Source organism: Heterodontus francisci, chromosome 9 (assembly GCF_036365525.1).
Source record: "Heterodontus francisci isolate sHetFra1 chromosome 9, sHetFra1.hap1, whole genome shotgun sequence".
NCBI lineage: Eukaryota > Metazoa > Chordata > Chondrichthyes > Heterodontiformes > Heterodontidae > Heterodontus > Heterodontus francisci.
In genome coordinates, this window is record NC_090379.1 from 60261574 (window position 1) to 60284324 (window position 22751).

The 22751-nt window shown below is 42.2% G+C and overlaps 1 protein-coding gene across 3 annotated transcripts in view; it reads left to right on the forward strand.

Moving 5' to 3' along the window:
- The first annotated feature begins 3857 nt into the window (after positions 1–3857).
- naa30 (N-alpha-acetyltransferase 30, NatC catalytic subunit) overlaps positions 3858–22751 on the forward strand; it is a 46770-nt gene continuing 27876 nt past the window's right edge. For 2 of the 3 annotated variants that reach the window (XR_010975704.1, XM_068039211.1), the window contains exon 1: positions 3858–4937. Coding sequence is in view for 2 of the 3 variants with exons in the window: in XM_068039211.1 (XP_067895312.1) it covers positions 4161–4937 (777 nt within the window). In the remaining variant the exon portion in view is untranslated. The remainder of the gene's footprint in view (positions 4938–22751) is intronic. The other variant, XM_068039210.1, reaches the window with a different exon arrangement.

The following is a 22751-nucleotide window of genomic DNA, read 5'->3' on the forward strand; positions in this document are numbered from 1 at the left end:
TGAACTCAAGAGGCGAAATAAGAGTGACTGCTCTTGACATCAAGGCAGCATTTGACCGAGTATGGCATCAAGGAACCCCAGCAAAACTGGAGTCAATGGGAATCGGGCAAAAACTGTGTGCTAGTTGGAGTCATATCTAGCGCAAAGGAAGATGGTTGTACTTGTTGGAGATCAAACATCTCAATCCCAGGACATCACTGCAGGAGTTCCTCAGGGTAGTGTCCTAGGCCCAACCATCTCCAGCTGCTTCATCAATGGCCTTCCCTCCGTCATGGGGTCAGAAGTGCGGATGTTTGCTGATGATTGCACAATGTTCAGCACCATTTGCAACTCCTCAGATAATGAAGCAGCCCGTGTCCAGATGCAGCAAGACCTGGACAACATTCAGACTGGGGCTCATAAGTGGCAAGTAACTTTTGTGCCACACAAATAAAAGAGAATCTAACCTTCTCCCCTTAATGTTCAACGGCATTACCGTCACTGAATCCCCCACTATCAACATCCTGGGGGTTACCATTGACCAGAAACTGAACTGGACTAACCACACAAATACTGTGGCTACAGGAGTATGTCAGAGGCTGGGAATTCTGCAGTGAGTAACTCACCTTTTGACTCCCCACTGCCTGTCCACCATCTACCCCATCCACCACCTTTAACATTCACTCTTTTCACCACCGATGCACATTGGCAGCAGTGTGTACCATCTACAAGATGCACTGCAGCAACTCATCAAGGCTCCTTCGACAGCACCTTCCAAACCCACAACCTTTACCACCTAGAAGGACACTGGCAGCAGATGCATGGGAACACCATCACCTGCAAGTTCCCCTCCAAGCCACATACCATCCTGACTTTGAACAATAATCACCGTTCCTCCATTGTCGCTGGGTCAAAATCCTGGAACTTCCTTCCTAACAGCACTGTGGGTGTACCTACACCCAAGGACTGCAGTGGTTCAAGAAGGCAACTCACCATCATCTTCTCAAGGGCAATTAGGGATGGCAATAAATGCTGGCCTAGCCAGTGATGCCCACATTCCATGAAAGAAATTTAAAAAAAGACTTGCATCTATACAGCAACTTTAACGTAGAAAAACCCAAGATGTTTCACTGTTGTGTAATTAGATTAAAATGGATAGCAAGCGAATGGAGATATTAAGGGCGGTGATGAAAAGAATTATCAAAAAGATGGATTTTAAAAGAGAGAGGTGGAAAGGCAAAAAGGCTTACGGAGGGAATTCCAGTTTGTAGGGAGAAAGCTGCAGGCATAGCGGACAATGATGGGATGGAGAGGACAGGGATGCACAACAGGCCAGATTTGGAGGAATACACAATTCTTGAAGGATTGTGGATCTGAAGGATATTTCAGAGATAGGAAGGGGCAAGGATACAATGGATATAAAAAGCGAGGATGAGAATTGTAAATTTGAGACACAAGGAGAGGAGATGTCAATGTAGGTCAACAGACATAGGAATGATGGGTGAGCAGTACTTAGTTTTGGTAGGATATGGGCAGTAGCGTTTCAGATGAGCTGATGTTTATAGAAGCTGGAGAATTGAAGGTTGGCCAGGAAAATCACTGAATAGTCGAGTTTGGAGATGGCAAATGCACAGATGAGGATTTCAGTAACAGTTGGTTTGAAGCAGGGGCACAGATGAGTGACGTTACAGAGGTAGAATTAGGCAATCTTTGTGATGGAGGCAATATGCAGTCAGAAGCTCAGCTCAGGGACAAATATGATGCAACATAAACAGTTTGATTAAACCTGGGACCATGGCTGCACGATGTAAAGAACCAGTTGCTCAGTATAAATATGTGGACTGTGCTTACTTTGTGAAACCAGTCTGATGGCATATTTGTTGAACTACCTTTTTATGATGCCATTAATTCCCCAAGGATGAGTTGTTTTTACTCATGGAATACATTTCCTGTCACTGGCAATCTTATAATAAAGTACCTTTAAAGATCCCCTAAAAACAAACTCTAGAACAATGCCAGCAGATGAATGGAACCAATATACTCTCCTCAACCTGAAGTGTACCTGTAAACTTCAGATAATGTCTTTAAAAGGCATTTTTGGCCTGCAAAGTAAAACTATGAGAACACATAGTTTTGTGGTGGAGGGCATAAGTTTTCAAATATTATGAATTATGAGGGGGATGGTGGTAAAGCTCGAGAACATAGTCAGGCTGGTGGAATGGATGGACATGTGGCCGATGAAGTTTAATGCAGAAAAATAGGAGGAAACTTTTTCCCTTAGCGGAGAGGTCAATAACTAGGGGGCATAGATTTAAGGTAAGGGGCAGGAGGTTTAGAGGGGATTTGATGAGAAAAGTTTTCACCCAGAGGGTGATTGGAATCTGGAACACACTGCCTGAAGAGGTGGTAGAGGCAGGAACACTCACGATTATTCAAGGGAGGCGCAGTATCTAGCACCGCAGCCTCTCCGCTCCAGCAACCCGGGTTCAGTTCTGGGTACTGCCTGTGTGGAGTTTGCAAGTTCTCCCTGTGACCACGTGGGTTTCCGCCGGGTGCTCCGGTTTCCTCCCACAGCCAAAGACTTGCAGGTTGATAGGTAAATTGGCCAATGTAAATTTCCCCTAGTGTAGGGAGGTGGTAGGAGAATGGTGGGGATGTGGTAGGGAATATGGGATTAATGTAAGATTAGTATTTATGGGTGGTTGTTGGTCAGAACAGACTCGGTGGGCCGAAGGGCCTGTTTCAGTGCTGTATCTCTATGACTATGACTCCTAAGAAATAGGAGGAGTAGGCCATACAGCTTCTTGAGCTGAACCTCTGCATCAACTCCACTTTCCCACCCTATTCCCATATCCTTTGATTGCCTTAGTGCCCAAAATCTATTGATCTCCGTCTTTAATATACTCCTTCACTGAGCATCCACAGCCCTCTGGGGAAAAGAATTCCAAAGATTCACAACCCTTTGATTGAAGAAATTTCTCATCTCATTCAGTCCTAAAAGGCTGACCCCTTATCCTGAGACTATGTCCCCTAATTCTAGTCTCTCCAGACAGGGGAAGCAACTTCACAGCATCTATCCCTATCAAGCCCTTTGAGAATATTGTTATGATATGTTTCAATAAGATCACCTCTCATTCTTCTGAACAGAAAATATAGGCTCATTCTACTCAATTGCTCCTCATAGGACAACTTTTTCATCCCAGCAATCAATTCAGTAAACCTTCGTTGCATCCCCTCGAAGGTAAAGAAACCAAAACTATGATACATTGGGGATTTCTAAAAGGAACTCAACAAAGAAAGGCAAAACATCCAGCCCCAGGATAACAATTATCACCTGCAATAGCTGAAAAAGATATCTTGAACATAAAATAAAAACAAAGAAAATAATAAAAAATGTATTCCTCAAAGAAATCCTAACTTTGGAATACCTAATTGATTTTAGACAGATAGTAAGAGATACAACAGCACGAGACACGAATACAGTACCAAGAAAGGAGGCTCAGCAAACGCAATATGGCATTTGAAACAAGTGAACGTTTTCAGCACTTTCACAGGCTAAACTCATACAGAAACCCGAAATAAGAACAGAAATACTCATCAGGTGTGAGGAAATTGGCTAATGTTACAGCTTGATGACCTTTTCTCAGAAGGACACACCATACGCCTACCCTGGCCCACAGGAGGGAAACCTTTCCCTACCCAAAGGCCGTTATTTGGTCAGTCGGTTAGCTTACTTCCCTGCAACTGCACCATCAACCCAAGCATTTCTTCCTTACGCCAGCGTTCGTAAAGGTCAACGTCGTAAAAATGTTAATAAAGGGGGAAGTGAGCCTTTTGCGACGGCTATGACGTCTCCGGCGGCGGGGCCGCGCGGCACCCTCACTTTACGGCAGTGCCTGGGTTGAGAGTGCAAACGGCCTCGCGTGACGGGCTGTGCGTCGGTTCCGTCTGCGTTCAGCTTCCCCTTAACTTCTGGTTTATCCCTTACCCCCCCCCCCCGCCTTCTATCCCCTGTGTCGGTGTGGGTGTCAGGCTGTGCCTGACAGACCCGGCTGGGTGCGGTGCGGCCTGGCCTGGCCCGCTGCGGGATGTGTGAGTGCTCCCAACCACCGGTTGGATCATTTTCTGTGTCTTGCTCGTTTTGGCCCTGATGCTATCGCTGCGTTTCTCCGCTCTTTACGATGTCTGATGTACCGCCCGGGCCTAGCGTGCTTTCCCCAGCTCCCACTGACATATCGCCCTTCCCCGCCTCTCTCAACCACTCGGAAGCTTACGGCCAGCTCCCGGAGCCGGGGCAGCAGCCAGGTGGGGGCGACAAGCAGGAGGAGGAAGGGGAGGAAGCTGCTGCTCTGGACGGGACGTGCCGGGAAGGCGGGCCACAGCTGGCGACCAGTGTTCGAAGCTACCCGGAGCCGAACCGAGCCAAGAAGGGCGTCTTGCACCTTCACCACCATCATCACCACCACCACCACCAGCAACAGCAGCAGCGACTGCTCAACGGCTGCGTTATCATAAACCCGGAGCTCCACTACAAGGCGGAGCGCAAAGGCCGCCTGTCCTGTACAGAGGCTGTCGAGTTTCACACCGGACTGTCACTGCCTGAAGGTGGCAGGAGGAAAACTGACACCAATTATTGTGAGAATCCTAACGTGAACCATGAGAACCAAAGGACTGCCGAAGCGGCCGGGCCCGACACTCACAACCCCAGGGATAGACTTGACCGGATTGGTGTCAGCCCAGATGATGAAGAGCAGTGCCGCCTGGCTGCCTCGGTAGCCGCTTGTAGTTTGCACCCGCAGCAAGAGCCTGACACAAACGACAGGATACGATATGTTGGCTATGAATCAGAGTTGCAAATGCCAGATATAATGAGGTTGATCACGAAAGATTTGTCAGAACCTTATTCCATATATACCTATAGATATTTTATTCACAACTGGCCACAGCTTTGTTTTCTGGTAAGTGGTTGGGGGAAGGGGCTATATTTTATCTATTTATATGTGTCATAGCTAAAGCAGACGGGAGAGATTTGCCTTTGGTCAGATGATAATGAAGTTAAAATGGTCACTACATCTTAGGCCAAGGAACTGTGAATGACAGTACGAATATTTTAATCAAGCATTAATGTCATGATTTAAAAAATGAAAACTTTTCATACTTTTAATAGAAAATCCTGTGTAATAGCTAGAATGTAGCACTTATTTTGAAAGGACTAAATACGAATTGCAAAAAAGTCACTTTAACGCATTGTATGCTGATACCCACACTTTCAGTTGCTATCAATAATTGTCATGTTTAATGAGTGCAGTTTTACTTTTGTGTAAGCGCCTGGGCTTTGAGAACTTGGGTTGCAAAATAATGAATTTGTCTTACTATTTATAGTCTTCAGTGTGACGAATAACCTTGACTTTGCAGTTCTGTTTAATGTGAAGAACTAAATGAAAAGTTCAAAGTTCTTACAGGCTTATTCTAGATTCCATCAAAATCTTGTGTGGAATGGGAAAAAGTTTTGTATCACTAGACTTGCATTTGATACATTGACAGATTTTATTTAATGGTAACATCATGTTAATAGCACATGTTCTAAGCTGCTCTAGGTACTTATGATGTGAAAAATCATTTCTGCTTTTACCTGAAACAGCAATGAGCAGTAAAGATGGTTTCAATGTTTATGATTTAGTTAAGTATTCAGTGTAAGCACATTTAAAATCTTGTCAGTCACCATCAGTGACTAAGGAATGAAGAGCACATTTCCATTTCTATATCGCAAGACATAGTGTGGTACTGATGTCACTATGCCTGAGAGTGGCTGTTTTTGAAAGTAGTGGCACAGAGAATGCTCATACAGTAATATATAGAGTAGAATTATAGAATGTTTACAGCTCTGAAGACCATTCGGCCCGTTGTCTGTGTTGGTTCTTTGAAGGAGCAACTCACCAGGTGCCACTTCCTCCTTCTCCCGTAGCTCTGCACTTTCTTCCTTTTCAGATAATCTAATTCGCTCTTGAATGTTTTGATTGAACCTGCCTCCACCGCTGTTAGGCAGTGCATTCTAGATCCTAACCACTTGTGTGCTAATTACCTTAAATCTGTGCCCTCTAGTTCTCGATCCTTCCACCAATGGGAATAGTTTCTCCCTATTTACTCTGTCCAGACCCTTCTTGACTTTAATACCTCTATCAAAGCTCCTCTCAACCTTCTCATCTCCAAGGACAACAGTCCAACTTCTCCAATCTATTTACATAACTGAAGTTTCTCATCCTTGCAACCATTCTCGTGAATCTTTTCTGCACTCTGACTAATGCTTTGACATCTTTCCTAAAGTGTTAAATTATGTTCATAATTGTAGCATATGGAGAATATCAAAACATTTTCAATGTGTATTTATGTAGTGCCTTTAATGTATTAAAATGTTCCAAGGTGCATGCATCATAAAATTTGACACAGAGCCACATAAGGCGATATTAGAGCAGATGACTAAAAGCTTGGTCAGAGGTAGGTTTTAAGGAGCATCGTAAAGGAAGAAAGTGAGGTAGAGAGGTTTGGGGAGGGAATTCCAGAGCTTTAGGGCCTTATCAACTGAAGTCATGTCTGCCAATGGTAGACTAGTTAAAATCAGGGATGCTCAAGATGCCAGAATTAGAAGGGTGCAGATATCTGAGGGTTGTGGAGCTGTTGGAGATCACAGAGAAAAGGAGGGTGAGGCCATAGAGGGATTTGAAAACAAGAAGAATTTTATAAGCGAGGTGTTGCTGAACTGGGGCGCAATGTAGGTAGGTCACCAAGCACAGGGGTGATGGGTAAACGAGACTTGAAGCAAGTTAGGACACAGGCAACAGAGTTTTGGATGACATCAAGTTTATGGAGGGTAGAACATGGGAGGCTGTCCAGGAGTGTATTGGAATAGTCAAGTCAAGACGTAACAAGGGCATGATGAGGGTTTCAGCAGCGCAAGAGCTGAGTTGGGCAATGGTACAGAGGTGGAAATAGGCAGTCTTAGCGATGGTGCAGATATGTGGTTCAAATATGAACCAAGGTTGATAACACTTTGGTTCAGCCTCAGACAGTTACCAGCAAAAGAGATGGAGTCCAGTGGCTAGTGAACGGATATTATGGCGGGGGCCAAAGACAATGATTTCAGTCTTCCGAATATTACTTTCATATATTTGACTAGAATGTAAATGCCATACATATGCAGCTAAGAGCTATGTGACCTGTATTTAGATGTTTTCATTCCTTGCTGTTCAGTGCTATTTTGTTAAAATTGTTCTTAATGGTTTGGGAATCCATTTCGAAGTGTGATTGTGTTTCACCTGGTTCCTTGGTGACTTAACAAAAGTGATACCATGTATTTAAATACTTTTTTAGAAAGTCAGCAGCTACCATTTGCTCAGTGTGTGACCTAGAATTGTGATATAGAATGAAAGATTTCATTAAAAAAAAATTGTTCTCTGGATGGTACAGCCACATCTTGCTCTGCTAAGCAGATTGTGGGCTGTCTTGAACTGTTGCAGTTTTGTGATGGTGCTCCCATAGTGGCGGTAGGTAGAGTTCCAGTATTTTGACCCAATGACAATAATCTTTCCAACCTGAATGACTTGCTAGGCCAATTTGGAGGACTTAAGAATCGGGCTACCAAAAGAAAATAATAACAGTCACCTGTTAACATTATAAGTCAGGAAGACCTGAATTTGATTGCATTATCGCCTTATGTGCTTGCTTGTGAGCAGTGGCTCAAACAGCTCAAGTTCACAAAGACTCCAATCTAATCTCAATTGAAAGTACATAAGACATAGCCTCACCCAATTTCCGAAACAGATCACAACTCGGAAACTCATTCACTATTGTCCTTTTTTTCTCATTTAAGTTTGCTGTCTGCATAAATCCTCAATATATTTGCAATAACTGAGTTGCTATAAATCATGCACATTCCATGTTAAAAAATGAATGTCTGTTTAGTCGGTGCTTACTAGTGACTACATCTTTGGTACCAAAGTCTTGCTCATCCTCATTATTTTTCTTGCTTGTACAGCTTGTGGATCTTTGCTACTTCTATTGCATCAGATTTTTATATTTAGACAGGACCCGTTAGCATTTTCAATTGCCCTTTTGCTAATCTGTTGAATTCGAAAGGTATCACTTGTAGACCAGACTGGGTAGAGATGGCAGAATAGTGAACTTGTTTAGTTTTGGGTAACAGTTCAGCTTCTTTCATGCCACTTTTTAGTGTCAGTTCACAAATTGAGATCTAGTGAATTCAGATTCACAAGTTGCAATTGGTGGGACGTGAACCTTCAGCCATTAACATAACCACTACCTAATCATACCCATAAAGTTTGATCTATGGTCTGCAATTGTAAGCCCAGCATAGTTGTCATCAGTGTTTCTAGCAAAGGGAAGGAGGAAAATCAGCCGTTCCCATTGATGGAATGGTATTCATGGAGCCCTTGTTGGAAGTGCACTTGAGATTGGTTAAACATCAGGTCAGGTTGACCGTTCATGTTCTTCCTACCCCTCCCACAACTGCACCATTGTCAAATAGCCTGCATACACTTTGAGTTGTTATTTTGGTGAGAGATCAGATGGTGACCTCTGCTGCCAGCTACCCCAATTTTCTGAAAACAGTTTCTTGCTGTACACCTACATTTATTACTTCCTGGGATAAAAACAAGCAATGCTGGAAATACTCAGCAGGTCTGGCAGCATCTGTGGAGAGAGAAGCAGAGTTAACGTTTCAGGTCAGTGACCCTTCTTCACAACTGATGAACTAGGGTTCCCTTTCAGCCGTCACCTGGTCTTACTGTAACCAGCTTTAATTTTAAACACACTGTGTTTTTCACTCCCCCTTGGTGAATCCTTGTTCACCGCTTTCCAATTATAAGGCAAAGAAACCAGCACAAACAGGCTTTCTTAGCTTTAAAGAAGAAAAGTTGAAATTTATTAAACTCAAACTCTAGTTCGGTTAACGCCTCCGGATACACCCCACGCTTAAACCTTGTTCGCTGTAGGAGATTTTTCTCTCTTGGGGTTCATGTGGTTTTCAGTGCATTCAAAGGCTAGTGAAAAAGCGATGGGAGCAGACAGGAGAGAGATCTTCTCAGTCCAGGAGCAAACAGACTTTATGCCCAAACTCTACAAATTCAAAAAACTCAGGTTGCCCAGCAGGTTAGTCATGTAACAAGCTGGTTTGACCATGTCCATTTGTGTATTCAGCCAACTTAGCAGTCAGCCTGGAATGCGAGCTCCCTCACCTTCAACACCTGGCGATCAAAAGTCGATTGTGGGTTGAATGTGCCAGGCAATGGCTGCTTTGTCCTTCCAAAACAGTCTGTTAATATGCAAATGTCTTTTCCAGCCACGGCTGATCTGTTTAACAAGTGCTTTCTTCACTCCAGTAACAGTTTAAAATCAATGTTCATGACAAAATTAATGTGCCTCATTCTTGGCAGGTGGGGGCCAAGTGTGACATTACCATTATAAAGTTGAAATGCTTTGGTACACTTAATGCTTTGTACTGTATTCTGTCTAACTGGTCATATTTGCTGTCGCTTTTAACTCAATTCCTCATCCCACTATTCCTGGGTTCTGTTTTGGTGTATTGGTTTTGTGAAAGGACGAATACTGTCAACTTTATAATAGAAATTCTAACTGTTGCGTCATCAAATTTGTATCCAGGTTAACTTGTAAAGTTTAATTCATTTTGGCTTCTATTGGTATGGAAAAACCTTTTTTTTTGATGTACTGAATTCTTTTGCTGATGTCTTGTGTTAACAATTTCCAGTCAACCTTGGCAAAATATATTTAATGGACTTTCAGCGCAGAAGGAGGCCACTTGGCCTATCGTGTCTGTGGCAGCTCTTTGAAAAAACTATCAAATTACTCCCATTCCTCTGCTCTTTCCTCACAGCCCTTCAAATTTTTCCTTTCTTCTTTTCAAGTATATACTTAATCCCTTTGACAGCTACTATTGCATCTGCTTCCATCATCCTTTAAGGTAGCACATTCTGGATTGTAACAACTTGCTAAATTTGAAAACGAAATTATTCATCAACTCCCGCCCCCAGATTCATATTTGTAAATAAAAAGCGTTTCTTCCCATGCTGCTATGTCCTTGTGAATTAACGACTGTAACAAGTCTTAAAACCTATTTGGAAATGTGATAATTAAGGTGCATTTTTAAAATTGTCTAACATAAAAAGGCTTTAAAAGTACACTGTCAAAAGAAAAAGCTTACATTTATATAGCATCTTTCATAACCTCAGGATTCCTCAAAGTTCTTCATAGCCAATTAATAATTTTTGAAAGCGTAGTCACGGCTTTGTAGCAAACAGCTGGTTGTGCACAGCAAGTTCCCGCAAACAGCATGGCAGCTGGTTGTGCACGGCAAGTTCCCACAAACAGAAAGTAAAGTAAATGGCCAATTAATCTGTTTTGATGGTCCTCTTTGAAAGAAGAACATTGGCCAGGACAACTCATTGCTCGTCTTTGAAAAAGCATCATGGGGTCTTTTGCAGCCATCTGGCAGAGCATCAGTTTAATGCCTCAAGCAAAAGAGCACACCTCTTAGAGTACAGTACTTTGTCCATATGCTGGAGTGGGCTTGAACTTGCAGTTTTCTCACTGTGAGAGTGCTAGCATTGAACCAAGTTCATGTATTGCATATTCTTATATCTAGCAAAAAACCTTTGCTGTCGAAAGCACATGCAGTTGCATCTTAAGTTGATTAAGGGTCTTTCACTATACTGTTGACGTCTGGAAAAATCAGCACATTTTGATATTGGGAGAAAATACTGCTGTGCCATCTTGGGCTACGTAGAAATGGTATTTTGAGCCATACAGACCAGGAAGTAAACGTAGGGAAATAAAATGTATTTTGAATGGTAAGGTCTTAATGGACCAGAGGGATTTCAGTCTGCATGTAGGCAAGATCCAATACCCACCCTCTACCACTGGTGCATTGAGGCTGTAGTATGTACAATCTACAAGACGCACTGTGGCAACTCACCCAAGTTACTTTGACACCATCTCCTTTCCTGTGACATACCACTGAGAAGGATAGGATCAGCAATGTTATGGGAATACCATTACCTCCAAATTCGCCTCAAATATGCTGGAATTCCCTACCTAGCATCAACGTGACAGCACCATCACCAAAAGGACTGACGTGGTTCAAGGAAACAGAGCAACAAGGGATGGACAATAAACACAGCCTTACCAGTGGCACCCACAACCTGAGAAGTAAAAGTTAAAGGTGGAAGCACATGTACACAAGGCCATAATAAGACAATGTAATTCTAGATTTTATATTGAGGCACAGAATACAAAAACAGAAGTAATGTTGTTTCACCAGGATATTGCGAGGAATGAGGGATTATGTTAGAGAGAACCGAGGGCTGTTTTCACAAGCTGCAAAGGTCAAGGGGTGTTGAGTTGTTTCCACTGGCTGGCAAGATTATAACAAGAGGGCACAAAATGATGGTAATGACTAAGAATTAAAGGTCAGAAGAAATCCTTACACAGAAGGTAGTTAGAATGCAGAATTCTCTGCCAAAAAGTGTTGTTGAATTGTAGTTTATAAATTCTTTTCAAATTGAGAGAAATAGTTGCTTGAAAAAGGAATGTTGTAGGTTATGGGTAATGAGCAGGAGAGTGAGATTAAACTAGGTGGCTCGTGGAGGAAATGCAGCGCACATCTGATGGACAAACACTCTCTCCAAATAGTGTATGTAGATCACAGCTCAATCTATGTTCTGTGCAAGAAGATTTTTTTCAGAACTATACCAGGCCTGGGTCCGAAGAAGGGTCACTGACCCGAAAAGTTAACTCTGCTTCTCTTTCCACAGATGCTGCCAGACCTGCTGAGTGGTTCCAGCATTTCTTGTTTTTATTCCATCATAACCTCCCTGCTCTTAAATTCTGTGCCTCGGATAATAAAGGCAAGTATCCCTTATGCCTTCCTAGCCACCTTATCTACCTGTGCTGCTGCCTTCAGTGATCTATGGACAAGCACCCTAAGATCCCTCTGACCCTCTGTACTCCCTAGGGTCGTACCATCCATTGTATATTCCACTGCCTTGTTAGACCTCCCAAACTGCATCACCTCACACTTCTCAGGATTCAGCTCCATTTTCCACTGCTCCACCCATCTATATCATCCTGTAGTCTAAGGCTTTCTTCCTCACTAATTATGACACCACCAATTTTCGTGTCGTCTGCGAACTTGTTCATATCTCCTATATTCACGTCTAAATCATTAATGTACACTACAAACTGTCAGGGTCCCAGGACCGGTCCCTGCGGTACCCCACTGATCACAGGCTTCCACTCATAAAAACAGCCCTCGACCATCACCCTCTGCCTCCTTCCACTAAACCAATTTTGAATCCAATTTTGCCAAATTATCCTGGCTCCCATGGGCTTTTACTTTCTTAACCAATCTCCCATGCGGGACCTTATCAAAAGCTTTACTGAAGTCCATGTAGACTACATCAACTGCTTTACCCTCATCTACACCTCTAGTCACCTCTTCGAAAAATTCAGTCAAATTTGTTAGACATGATCTCCTCCTGACAAAGCCATGCTGACTATCCTTGATTAATCCCTGCCTCTCCAAGTGGAAATTAATCCTGTCTGTCAGTTTTTTCCAATAATTTCCCTACCACTGATGTTAGACTCACTGGCCTGTAATTACCTGGTTTATCCCTGCTACCCTTCTTGAATAATGGTACCACATTCGATGTCATCCAATCCTCTGGTACCTCTCCTGTGGCCAGAGAAGATCTGAAAATTTGTGTGCCCCCGCTATCTCCTCCCTTGCCTCACGTAACAGCCTGGGATACATCTCATCTGGGCCTGGGGATTTATCCACCTTTAAGCCCGCTAATACTACTTCCTTTTCAATGCTAATTTGATCAAGGATATCACAAACCGCTCCCTGATCACTACACCTACATCGTCCCTCTCCATAGTGAACACAGATGAAAAGTAATTGTTCAAAACTTCACCTATGTCCTCTGGCTCCACACACAAATTGCCTCTTTGATCCCTAATGGGCCCCACTTTTTCCCTGGTTATCCTCTTGCCCCTAACATACATATAAAAAGGCTTGGGATTTTCCTTTATCTTGTCTGCCAGTGATTTTTCATGCCCCCTCTTTGATCTCCTAATTACTTTTTTAAGTACTCCCCTACACTTACTATACTCCTGTAGGGCCTCCGCTGTTTTCAGTACTCTGAATCTGCCATACACCTCCTTTTTTTTTCCCTTATTCAGCCCTCTATATCCCTTGACATCCAGGGTTCCCTGGACCTGTTGGTCCTACTCTTTACCTTCTACAGGAACATGCTGCATCTGAACCCTCACAATTTCCTTTCTGAATGACTCCCATTGGTCTGATGTAGACTTCCCTATAAGAAGCTGCTCCCAGTTCACTTTGGCCAGACCCTGTTTTATCATATTGAAATCGTCCTTCCCCCAATTCAGTATTTTTATTTCCGGTCCCTCTATGTCCTTTTCCATAACAACCTTAAATCTTAGAGTTTAGGTGACTATCCCCGAAACGCTCCCCCACTGCCACTTGTCCGGCTTCATTTCCTAGGATTAGCTCCAGTACCGCCCCTCCTCTTGTAGGACTCTCTACGTGCTAGCTGAAAAAGCTCTCCATGCACTTGAAGAATTCCACCCCCTTCAAGCTTTTTGCACAAATACTACCCCCTCTAATATAGGGGAAGTTGAAATCCTCTACTATTATTACCCTATTATTTTTGCACCTTCTGAGATTTGCCTACATACTGCTCCTCTATCTCTCTCTGACTGTCTGTTTGGAGGCCTGTAGTCCACTGCCAGCTAAGTAATAGCCCCCTTTTTGTTTTTAAGTTCTACCCATATGGCCTCATTAGAGGAACCTTCTAAGATATCATCCCTCCTTACTGTGTTCTAATGACAGTGTGAGTTGCTGATATTTGGCATCATTCTTTATGCAAGGGATGTTGTGTGGTGGGTCATCATGTTTGGAGCTATGGTACTTTCGAGAGTGTACCTTCACTCTGCTGCTGATAAATTGGTCAGTTTCACAATCTGCACTGTGGTAGGTGTAGGTGTGAAGAGCACTGGGCAGCGCGCTTCCTTGTGATGACTAGGTCTAGTTAGTGCCAGTGTCCAGACCTTGGGTGACGTCATGATACCTGTGACGATGTCTACCCTGGAAGATGATGGTGTGCAGAGTTTATTCAGGGCACAAAGCTCAAGAAGATCTTGTCTGTATCATTAATATTGCCCACCCCATGATGACCGAGGCACATTTGCCATGCGTCACTGTCTGCCCCTAGCCTCTCGCTCTCTCTCTTTACGATGCATTCTGTTTATGACCACTCCTGAACATGTCTGCAGTAGATGTCTCCAGCTGAAGTCTCATTGTTTTCAGCCCCAAGATTACTATTTAATTATTAAATGTATTTTCCAACATTTTTTTTAATCCAAACCAGAAAATGAAGTAACCTGTTCTAATTTGGAGTTTTGATTCCAATTTTCTAACTCTGCTCAGATAATTATCAGTTTAAAGTTAAACATTCTAGTGTCTACTCACTGGTTATTGATAGTTCTGGAAATAACACTCCTATAGTGATGAGCAGCCTGAAAGAAGGCTGTCTTTGTTTCAGTCGTTCCAATCTCCATTTCTGTCCAAGGTTCTCGTGGGCTTTGTACATTCCCTGCCTGACCAGGAATTTATAAAGGTTGCTTCTAGAGTTTTGACTGGTTTTGAGCCAGCTTCTATGAGGTATATAAACATGACGAGGTTAGCATATTCTCCAGTATTCGGTATCTGTATTAAAGCTGTACTTAGCCTCCATTTAGCACTTCAATTTTAGCTTGTTTGCTTTTGTTATTCAAATTATTAAATGGTAGGTCACTGAACTATATTGGCAGTGTGTATTGAGAAATCTGTGCACAGGATTAACTCTTCTGAAAGTAATGGGAAAGAACAGAAAAATAACTAAAGAACAACCTCCAGCGATCCAGCAAGTTTAGTGTAGAATGGGAAACAAATGAGACCTAACAGTATTATCATTGAATCAGCATCGCACAGATGAATTTGTACCCAGTTTCCCTCTTTCTACCGTTCATGTATCGTTAATAGTTAAACTGGTCTTTTCTTCATACCACTCAACACAAGCTTTCCTACTTTTGGTTGTAGTTGGCATGTTACTTGTTTCAAGACTGAAGTTTGATCAGAGCAGGCAGCTGTCTTAACAGATATATACTAATTTTTGTAAAGAGAACTTCTGATTGTATCACATGAGCTTTTAGGAATGATACATAAATACAGGAGCCAGGTTCATTGCGCATGACACCACCACAGTTGTACAGAACAGGAGTAAAGGAAAAGTAAATTATGACTTGAATGGGACTATGAATGTGGCTGGAAGAGGGAGACTGAGTTCTACAGTTCTGAAGTAATGAAACTGCGTTCAAGCTCGAGCAAGTGCACTGAGCCTTGATTTCAATGGAGCAAGGATACAGGAAGTGGGAAGAAAAGCATGTAGGCAATGTATTTGCACCTCAGAAGGACCATAGGGTCCTTGCTTAGAGGAACACTACCATTAATATTAGTGACAGAGATAAGGCTTTGATGAACAGATCAAGAGGTTGGTGCTCATTGTTGAAAGAAGAGTCATCAAGTGATGATGAACTTTCTCTTGTATCTTGTCCAAGAACACCGGAGAGATTTAAGAGCATCTCCAGATTTGGGAGTGGTGTTTGTCTTGGAGGACTTGGATTTTATTGACTGTTGTTGAGGGGAGGAGTGGAATTTGGTACAAAAGAAGAAACGAGAGTTCTTGCAGGCAGTTTGGGAAATGGCAATAGATTAGCACTGTACAGTGTGAATTGGTTTCATATCACTCTGACTCTGTAGCCATAGCATAAATGTAGCTTCAATCTGGGATCAAGGGCCTGACCGAACACTGAAGTGAAGAGGAATGCGATTTTTCTGAAGGAAATTTCACTCCATTGCTTTGCAGTCAGTTTGGGCCTTGATTCCTGAAGTGCACTCCACAGTTTTAGCACTAAGATTAAAAAATATTCACTATATTAAAAAAAAACAACAAACCAGTAATTAGTCCTCATATCCCACGACTCAAGCCTCCAACCGAGCAGTTAACTTTTTTGACATTGTACTGTTATACTATTATTGCCATTTAAAGCAGTGCCTTAATTAGGGTTAAATAGCACTAGCCTTTGAATCAAAATGTGTAGCAATCCAAGGTATTGTGCCCAGACGTTCCAATAACAATTCTTGGCCAGAGCACTGGGTGCAGCATCTCTTGTTTGAAAATCTTTCACCTTTAGAAATAACTGATTATAATACTCAAGACCTACATCTAAATCATGTCTACTTATATAACTATAGCTGGGCTAGTCAGTGGAGATTATTTTGAAGGCCCTTGAGATATAGTTTTAGAATGGACTGCAAGTAGAATTAAAATCCTATAACTATTTTTTGAAATTAATTTATTATAATTATGACATTTATTAAACACTTTAAATTTGAGAGACCCCTGTGCAGCTTCCTTTCTGCTGTGACCCCCAGCTGCTCGAGTGTCAACTAAAAAGCTTCTCAAGTTGTTTATTTATTTATTTTTATTTTATTTAGAGATACAGCACTGAAACAGGCCCTTCGGCCCACCGAGTCTGTGCCAACCAACAACCACCCACTTATACTAACCCTACAGTAATCCCATATTCCCTACCTATAGTAGGGGCAATTTACAACGGCCAATTTACCTATCACCTGCAAGTCTTTTGGATGTGGGAGGAAACCGGAGCACCTGGCGAAAACCCACACACACAGGGAGAACTTGCAAACTCCGCACAGGCAGTACCCAGAATCGAACCCGGGTCCTTGGAGCTGTGAGGCTGCAGTGCTAACCACTGCGCCACTGTATCTTCTGTCTGTTCCTTTGTACCATCTACCTCCTGAGGTGGCTTCAATGTTGCCCTCAGCATATCTTCTCCTTTTGCAGCCTGCCCAGTTGAACACAGCATAATAAGGTTTAAGCTAAAGATTGAGAAGGGCATAACCAAACACCAAAGAAATGAATTGGGGAAAAAGCTGCTTTTTAAAGGAATGAGAATGGAACTGGGGAAAGTAAACTGGAAAAATTTACTGACAAGGAAGAAACATTTCAAACAGTGATGAATAGAGTCCAGGACAAAAATATTCCACTGAAAAAGCAAGAACAAACTTGACAGTAATATACCTTGGATGAATAAAGAACTAAGGGCAAAATTAAAATGAAAGGAAAAGGGATAAGTTAGGTACCTAATCAAAGGCGATGATGACGAGCAAATACAAAAAGATTAAGAAAGAAGTTTTTAAAAAAGGAAGGCAGAGAAACTATGAAATTATATTATCAAGGAAGATATTAATAGTGATGTATTCTACAGACACATAAATATGCAGAAAAATCAGGATACAGCCACAAAGGGATGCACACGATAAACTCAAATGATGACTGGAATGGCAGAATTATTAAATATTACTTTATATTCACCAGAGGGACTAACATGGTGGACATGACATTAGATGAAGAGGTCAAAAAGGATATAAAGATATTTAAGATAGAGAGGGGTGGAGATAATTGATAACTTATCAAATTTAGAGAGGATAAAACCTCTGATCCAGATGGATTGCACCACGCATATTGAAAGAAATTAGGGAAGAGATAGCAGAGGCACTTGCAATCATATAAAGTATCATTGGAAAATAGAATATTGTCAGAGGAAAGACAGACAGCGAAAAAGGGAGATAGAACAAGCCCAGGGAACACTAAACCAATGGGTGGCGCAGTGGTTAGCACTGCAGCCTCACAGCTCCAGCGACCCGGGTTCGGTTCTGGGCACTGCCTGTGTGGAGTTTGCGAGTTCTCCCTGTGACCGTATGGGTTTCCGCCGGGTGCTCCGCTTTCCTCCCACAGACAGAGACTTGCAGGTTGATGGGTAAATTGGCCATTGTAAATTGCCCCTAGTGTAGGTAGGTGGTAGGAGAATGGTGGGGATGTGGTAGGGAATATAGGGATTAATGTAGGATTAGTATAAATGGGTGGTTGTTGGTCGGCAGAGTCGGTGGGCCGAAGGGCCTGTTTCAGTGCTGTATCTCGCTATGACTATGACTAGTCTATGAATTAGCTTAACGTCAGTGGGAGAAAAGATAATGGAATCCTTTTCCAAAGATATAATAGAAAAACATCTAGAAACTGAAAATATAATAGCATGGATTTCAAAAGGGATGGTCATGCTTGATCAACCTTATTGACTTCTTTGAAGAAGTAACAGGCCTGATAAGGATAATGTAGAAATATTTTCTGATCTTTGATAAGGTACCATGTAGCAAACTCTTGACTAAGGTTCAAAGCATGCGGAGTCAGGGAACAAGTAACAGAATGGATAGAAAACTGGCTGCAAAACAGAAAACAGTAGGAGTTATAGTTACTTAGACTGACAAAAGGTGGGAAGTGGTGTTCCACAAGGGTCAGTGTTGGGACCACTTCATTTATGCAAACAATTTGGATTTGGGATCTGGAAGTATTTCTTCAAAACTTGCAAGTGGTGCCAAATTGGGAGGAGTAGTTAATGCAGAGGGGGACAATGACAAAATGCAGGAAGATATTAATAAACTTGTAGAATGGGCACATAATTGGCTAAAGAACTATATGGATAAGTGTGAGTTAGTACATTTTGGTAGGAACAATGAAGAGGTCACATACTCCTTGGAAAAGTGTGTCAGTGGGGTAGAGGAACAGTGGGATCTAGAGGGGCAGATAAAACAAATCGTTAAAAGCAGTGACACATCAGATTCCCTGTTGTCTTCAATGTTTCATCAGGGAATGCAGTGGAAGTCCAGTTTATGGTTGAAGACTGGATTTTAAAAATTCAATGCCCAAGTGTCATGCAGGGCCCCGCCCGCCACATGCACATTAATTTCGCCACATACACATTGATTTTTAAACTGTTACTGTAGTAAAGAAAGAACTTTTTAAAAGAAAGCAACACCAGACCCTTGACTGGAAAGACATTTGCATATTTACAGACAGTGCTTAAAAGGAACAAAAGACAATTCTCTGATTCATTCAATCAACAATGGACTTTTGATTACCAGACCTTGAAGGTGGAGGAGCTAGCATTTCAGGTTGACAGCTAAGATGGCCGAATACAGAGATATGGTCAGACCAGTTTAGTCACATGACTAACAGTTGCAGGTTTTTTTTGGAACTTACCACAGAGAATTTGAACTCAAAGCTGTTTGCTTCTGAACTGAAAAGACTTCTTGCGGCTGGCTTGCCACACCCTCTCCTGTCTGTTCAGCTTTGGAATCCATTGAAGACATATGAACCCCAAGAGAGAGATTTTCTACGGTGAGCAAGCTTTAACAAGAATACGGGGCCCTAACGAAAAGCAAGATCTACCTACAAGCAAGGACTACAGCGAGCTTGAAGCACAGTGACAACAACCCTTCTCAGAGATTGCTTTATTTTTCTTCTCTTGTCTGTCTCTATTTGCCTGTGCGTATCGTGTATGCTAGTGTGGGGCGCAGCGTGTATCCGTAGGCGTTAACTGAATTAGAGTTTAAGTTTTAATAAATTTCACTTTTCTTTAAACCTAAGAAAACCTGTTTGTGTTCATTTCTTTGCCTTATAATTGCAAAGCGGTGAACAAGGATTCACCAAGGGGGAGCTCAAAACACTGTTTAAAAACAAAACCCTGTTACAGTAAGACCAGGTGAAGGCTGAAAGGGAACCCCTAGACCTCTTTCTCACCTGGTCGTAACACCAAGCTTATGGCTGGCAACCCGGGGCAGGCTTGTCTAATGGCCGAAGATAGATTGTAATAACTTAGGGTTGTTCTTTGCTCGTAACTGGGACCGTGGCGTTTGAGAGTCTGATGAACTTGATGATAGCAAATTTCATAAGTACTATAATACAGTGCTGGTACCAAACGTCTTCAAAAGGGTACAGAAGTTCAGCCTATATTCTCTTGGACCCACTTCTGCCCCAACACACTGGATACTTCCTCCTTATTACTGACACAACCCTTTGTATCTCATATCTGCGGCAACCCAATACAATTTTCCCATTGCACTATCATCCCCAATACTCACCACCTTCCCAGTGCGCTGCCCCCGGATAAAACCGCATTGAAATATGCGGTACTCATAATGAAGTCATCTCCACTATTCCCAAAACATCACTATCACTTCCACATCTCTGCAGCACTTTCCTCCAGAATGCCACCCTCACATTCTTATGGCCATACTTTACTTTCCGTGCATCCCTGAAGTGTTGGCAGCCTACAGGCTTCCTCATCACAGAACTACATCAAGTGCTTTACATCTCATCCCCACTATGGCCAAGCTATATACTTGGCTAAAATCTGTTGCAGATTTCCGACCATCTTCCTGTGTATGGGATTCAAAAATGTGTAAATATATAGGTAAAGGCATAACATTCACTTCCAGTTCATAGAATCATAGAATGGTTACAGCACAGAAGGAGGCCGTTCAGTCTATTGTCTGTGCCAGCTCTCTGCAAGAGCAACTCAGCTACTCCCAAACCCTGCCCTTTCCTCGTAGTCCAAATTGTTTTCGCTTCAGATTTCCTTTTGAAAGCCACGATTGAATCTGCCTCCACCACACTGTCAGGCAATGTATTCTTTATTTATTTTATGGATACAGCACTGAAACAGGCCCTTCAACCCACCGAGTCTGTGCCAACCAACAGCCACCCATATTCCCTACCGCATCCCCACCATTCTCCTACCACCTACCTACACTAGGGGCAATTTACAATGGCTAATTTACCTATCAACCTGCAAGTCTTTGGCTGTGGGAGGAAACCGGAGCACCTGGTGGAAACCCACACAGTCACGGAGAACTTGCAAACTCCGCACAGGCAGTACCGAGAACTGAACCCGGGTCGCTGGAGCTGTGAGGCTGCGGTACTAGCCACTGTGCCACCCCATTCTAATCTTAGCCACTTGCTGCATAAGAGTTTTTCCTGATATCTTTTGCCATTCTCCTTAAATCAGTGTTCTCTGGTTCTTGATCCTTCCACCAATGCTAACAGTTTCCCCCTATCTACTCTGTCCATAATTTTGAACATCTCTATCAAATCTCCTCTCAGTCTTCCCTTTAAGCAAACAGCCTCAGCTTCTCCAGTCTACTCACATAACTGAAGTCCCTCATCCCTGGAAGCATTCTCGTGCTTTACTGCAGAAACTGATCATTTTCAAAATTGGATCTCCAAAGCATGAGTAAAAATCCCAGATTAAGTAAAACTGATTGTGACCTTTTCAGTCACTAAATAAGTGACTGTTACGTGGTTGCATAGCATAACATCCAAATTTTTGAAAAGCAGTGTATATTCCAATTTTCCATGAGCAGCAAAGTGCTAATCTATTATCTATAATACAATATGTTTAAAGTTTTTGTTAATGTGTATTTCCTGCATTAACGTATCAAATCTTGGTCAGATTACACTTCGTGTAGTACATGCAGTTCTGCTCTTCCTACAAAAAGGATATTGAAGCACTGTAGAAAGTGCAGATACATTTACATGAATGCTACCAGAGAGGTAATTAGAATGTGGAGGCTCGAGCGGAGTATGAACACTAACATAAACCAGTTGGGCTGAATGACTTATTTATGTGCTATAGATCCACGTAAAAAGAAACAAGAGAAATAAAACTTGGGGCAAAATGTCATTGATGGCAGATTCATTTGATGTTTTTGCTGAGACTCAGACGCACAATTTGGATATGGGACAAGATTCAACACCACTATACCCTTTATATAGTGGTAGTTTTAACTTAAGCAAAGAAGATGGATGTTAGATGTGTGCACGCTTCGTTCCTTTATATGTTGGCAGGGGGAGGAGACATGGAGATGCAATATGGCTAAGATCTGGATGTGACCTTTCATGTATTCCTTGCCTAGTGGGTGGATCACTTGTGTGTTCATTACTGTATGCTGGTGAAGTACTGGTTTGAAGTCTGCAAGATTTTGATCTTTTATAAACTTTACTAACATCCAGCATGCTTTTACCTCCTGTTGTTTGGATACTGGGACATTCTATCAAAAGCAGACTTCTTCACACTGAGCTGTGTTTCATTGCCCCCCCGATATTTTAAAGCCAGTAGGTAGAGAACTTGGGTGTTTTAACATTCTGGCACTAGTAATGGGTCTTTTGTGGGTTTCCTTTTGTTTTTAAGGTGACTGACCACTCACTTTTCTCTGCCTTAATATGCTTTAAACCCAGCATTATAAGAGGAATGAATGCTCTCAAAAACAATGCTGCCTTTACTATCCATCAATATGGCCTATGAGTAAGATTGCCAGTTTTTTGCCAAGTTGTGGAATTGTGTTTAATAGGAGCTGGGGTGATATGCCAGATTCTTTGTTGGTGTTTTCAAGGAGACTGTGATCACATAAGTCTGACTTAGATTGAAATCCAAATTACCGAGGTGGAATAGAAATTGTTTAAAGTCCTATGTGCTACCCAAGCTTTCTAAAAATTGCTCGTTAAATTGATTCCCCTCTGTCTTGTGAGCTTTATAGGTAAATAAAATGTTAACATAACTACTTCATTATTAATAAGATCATAGTAGAGAAACAAAGACAGTTTAATAGGTTTATGCCAGTCAACATAAAGATAATAGCAAAGAATTTATTACACATCAGAAATATGACAAAGAATGCAGTCTAACAGTGAAGGAAAAAG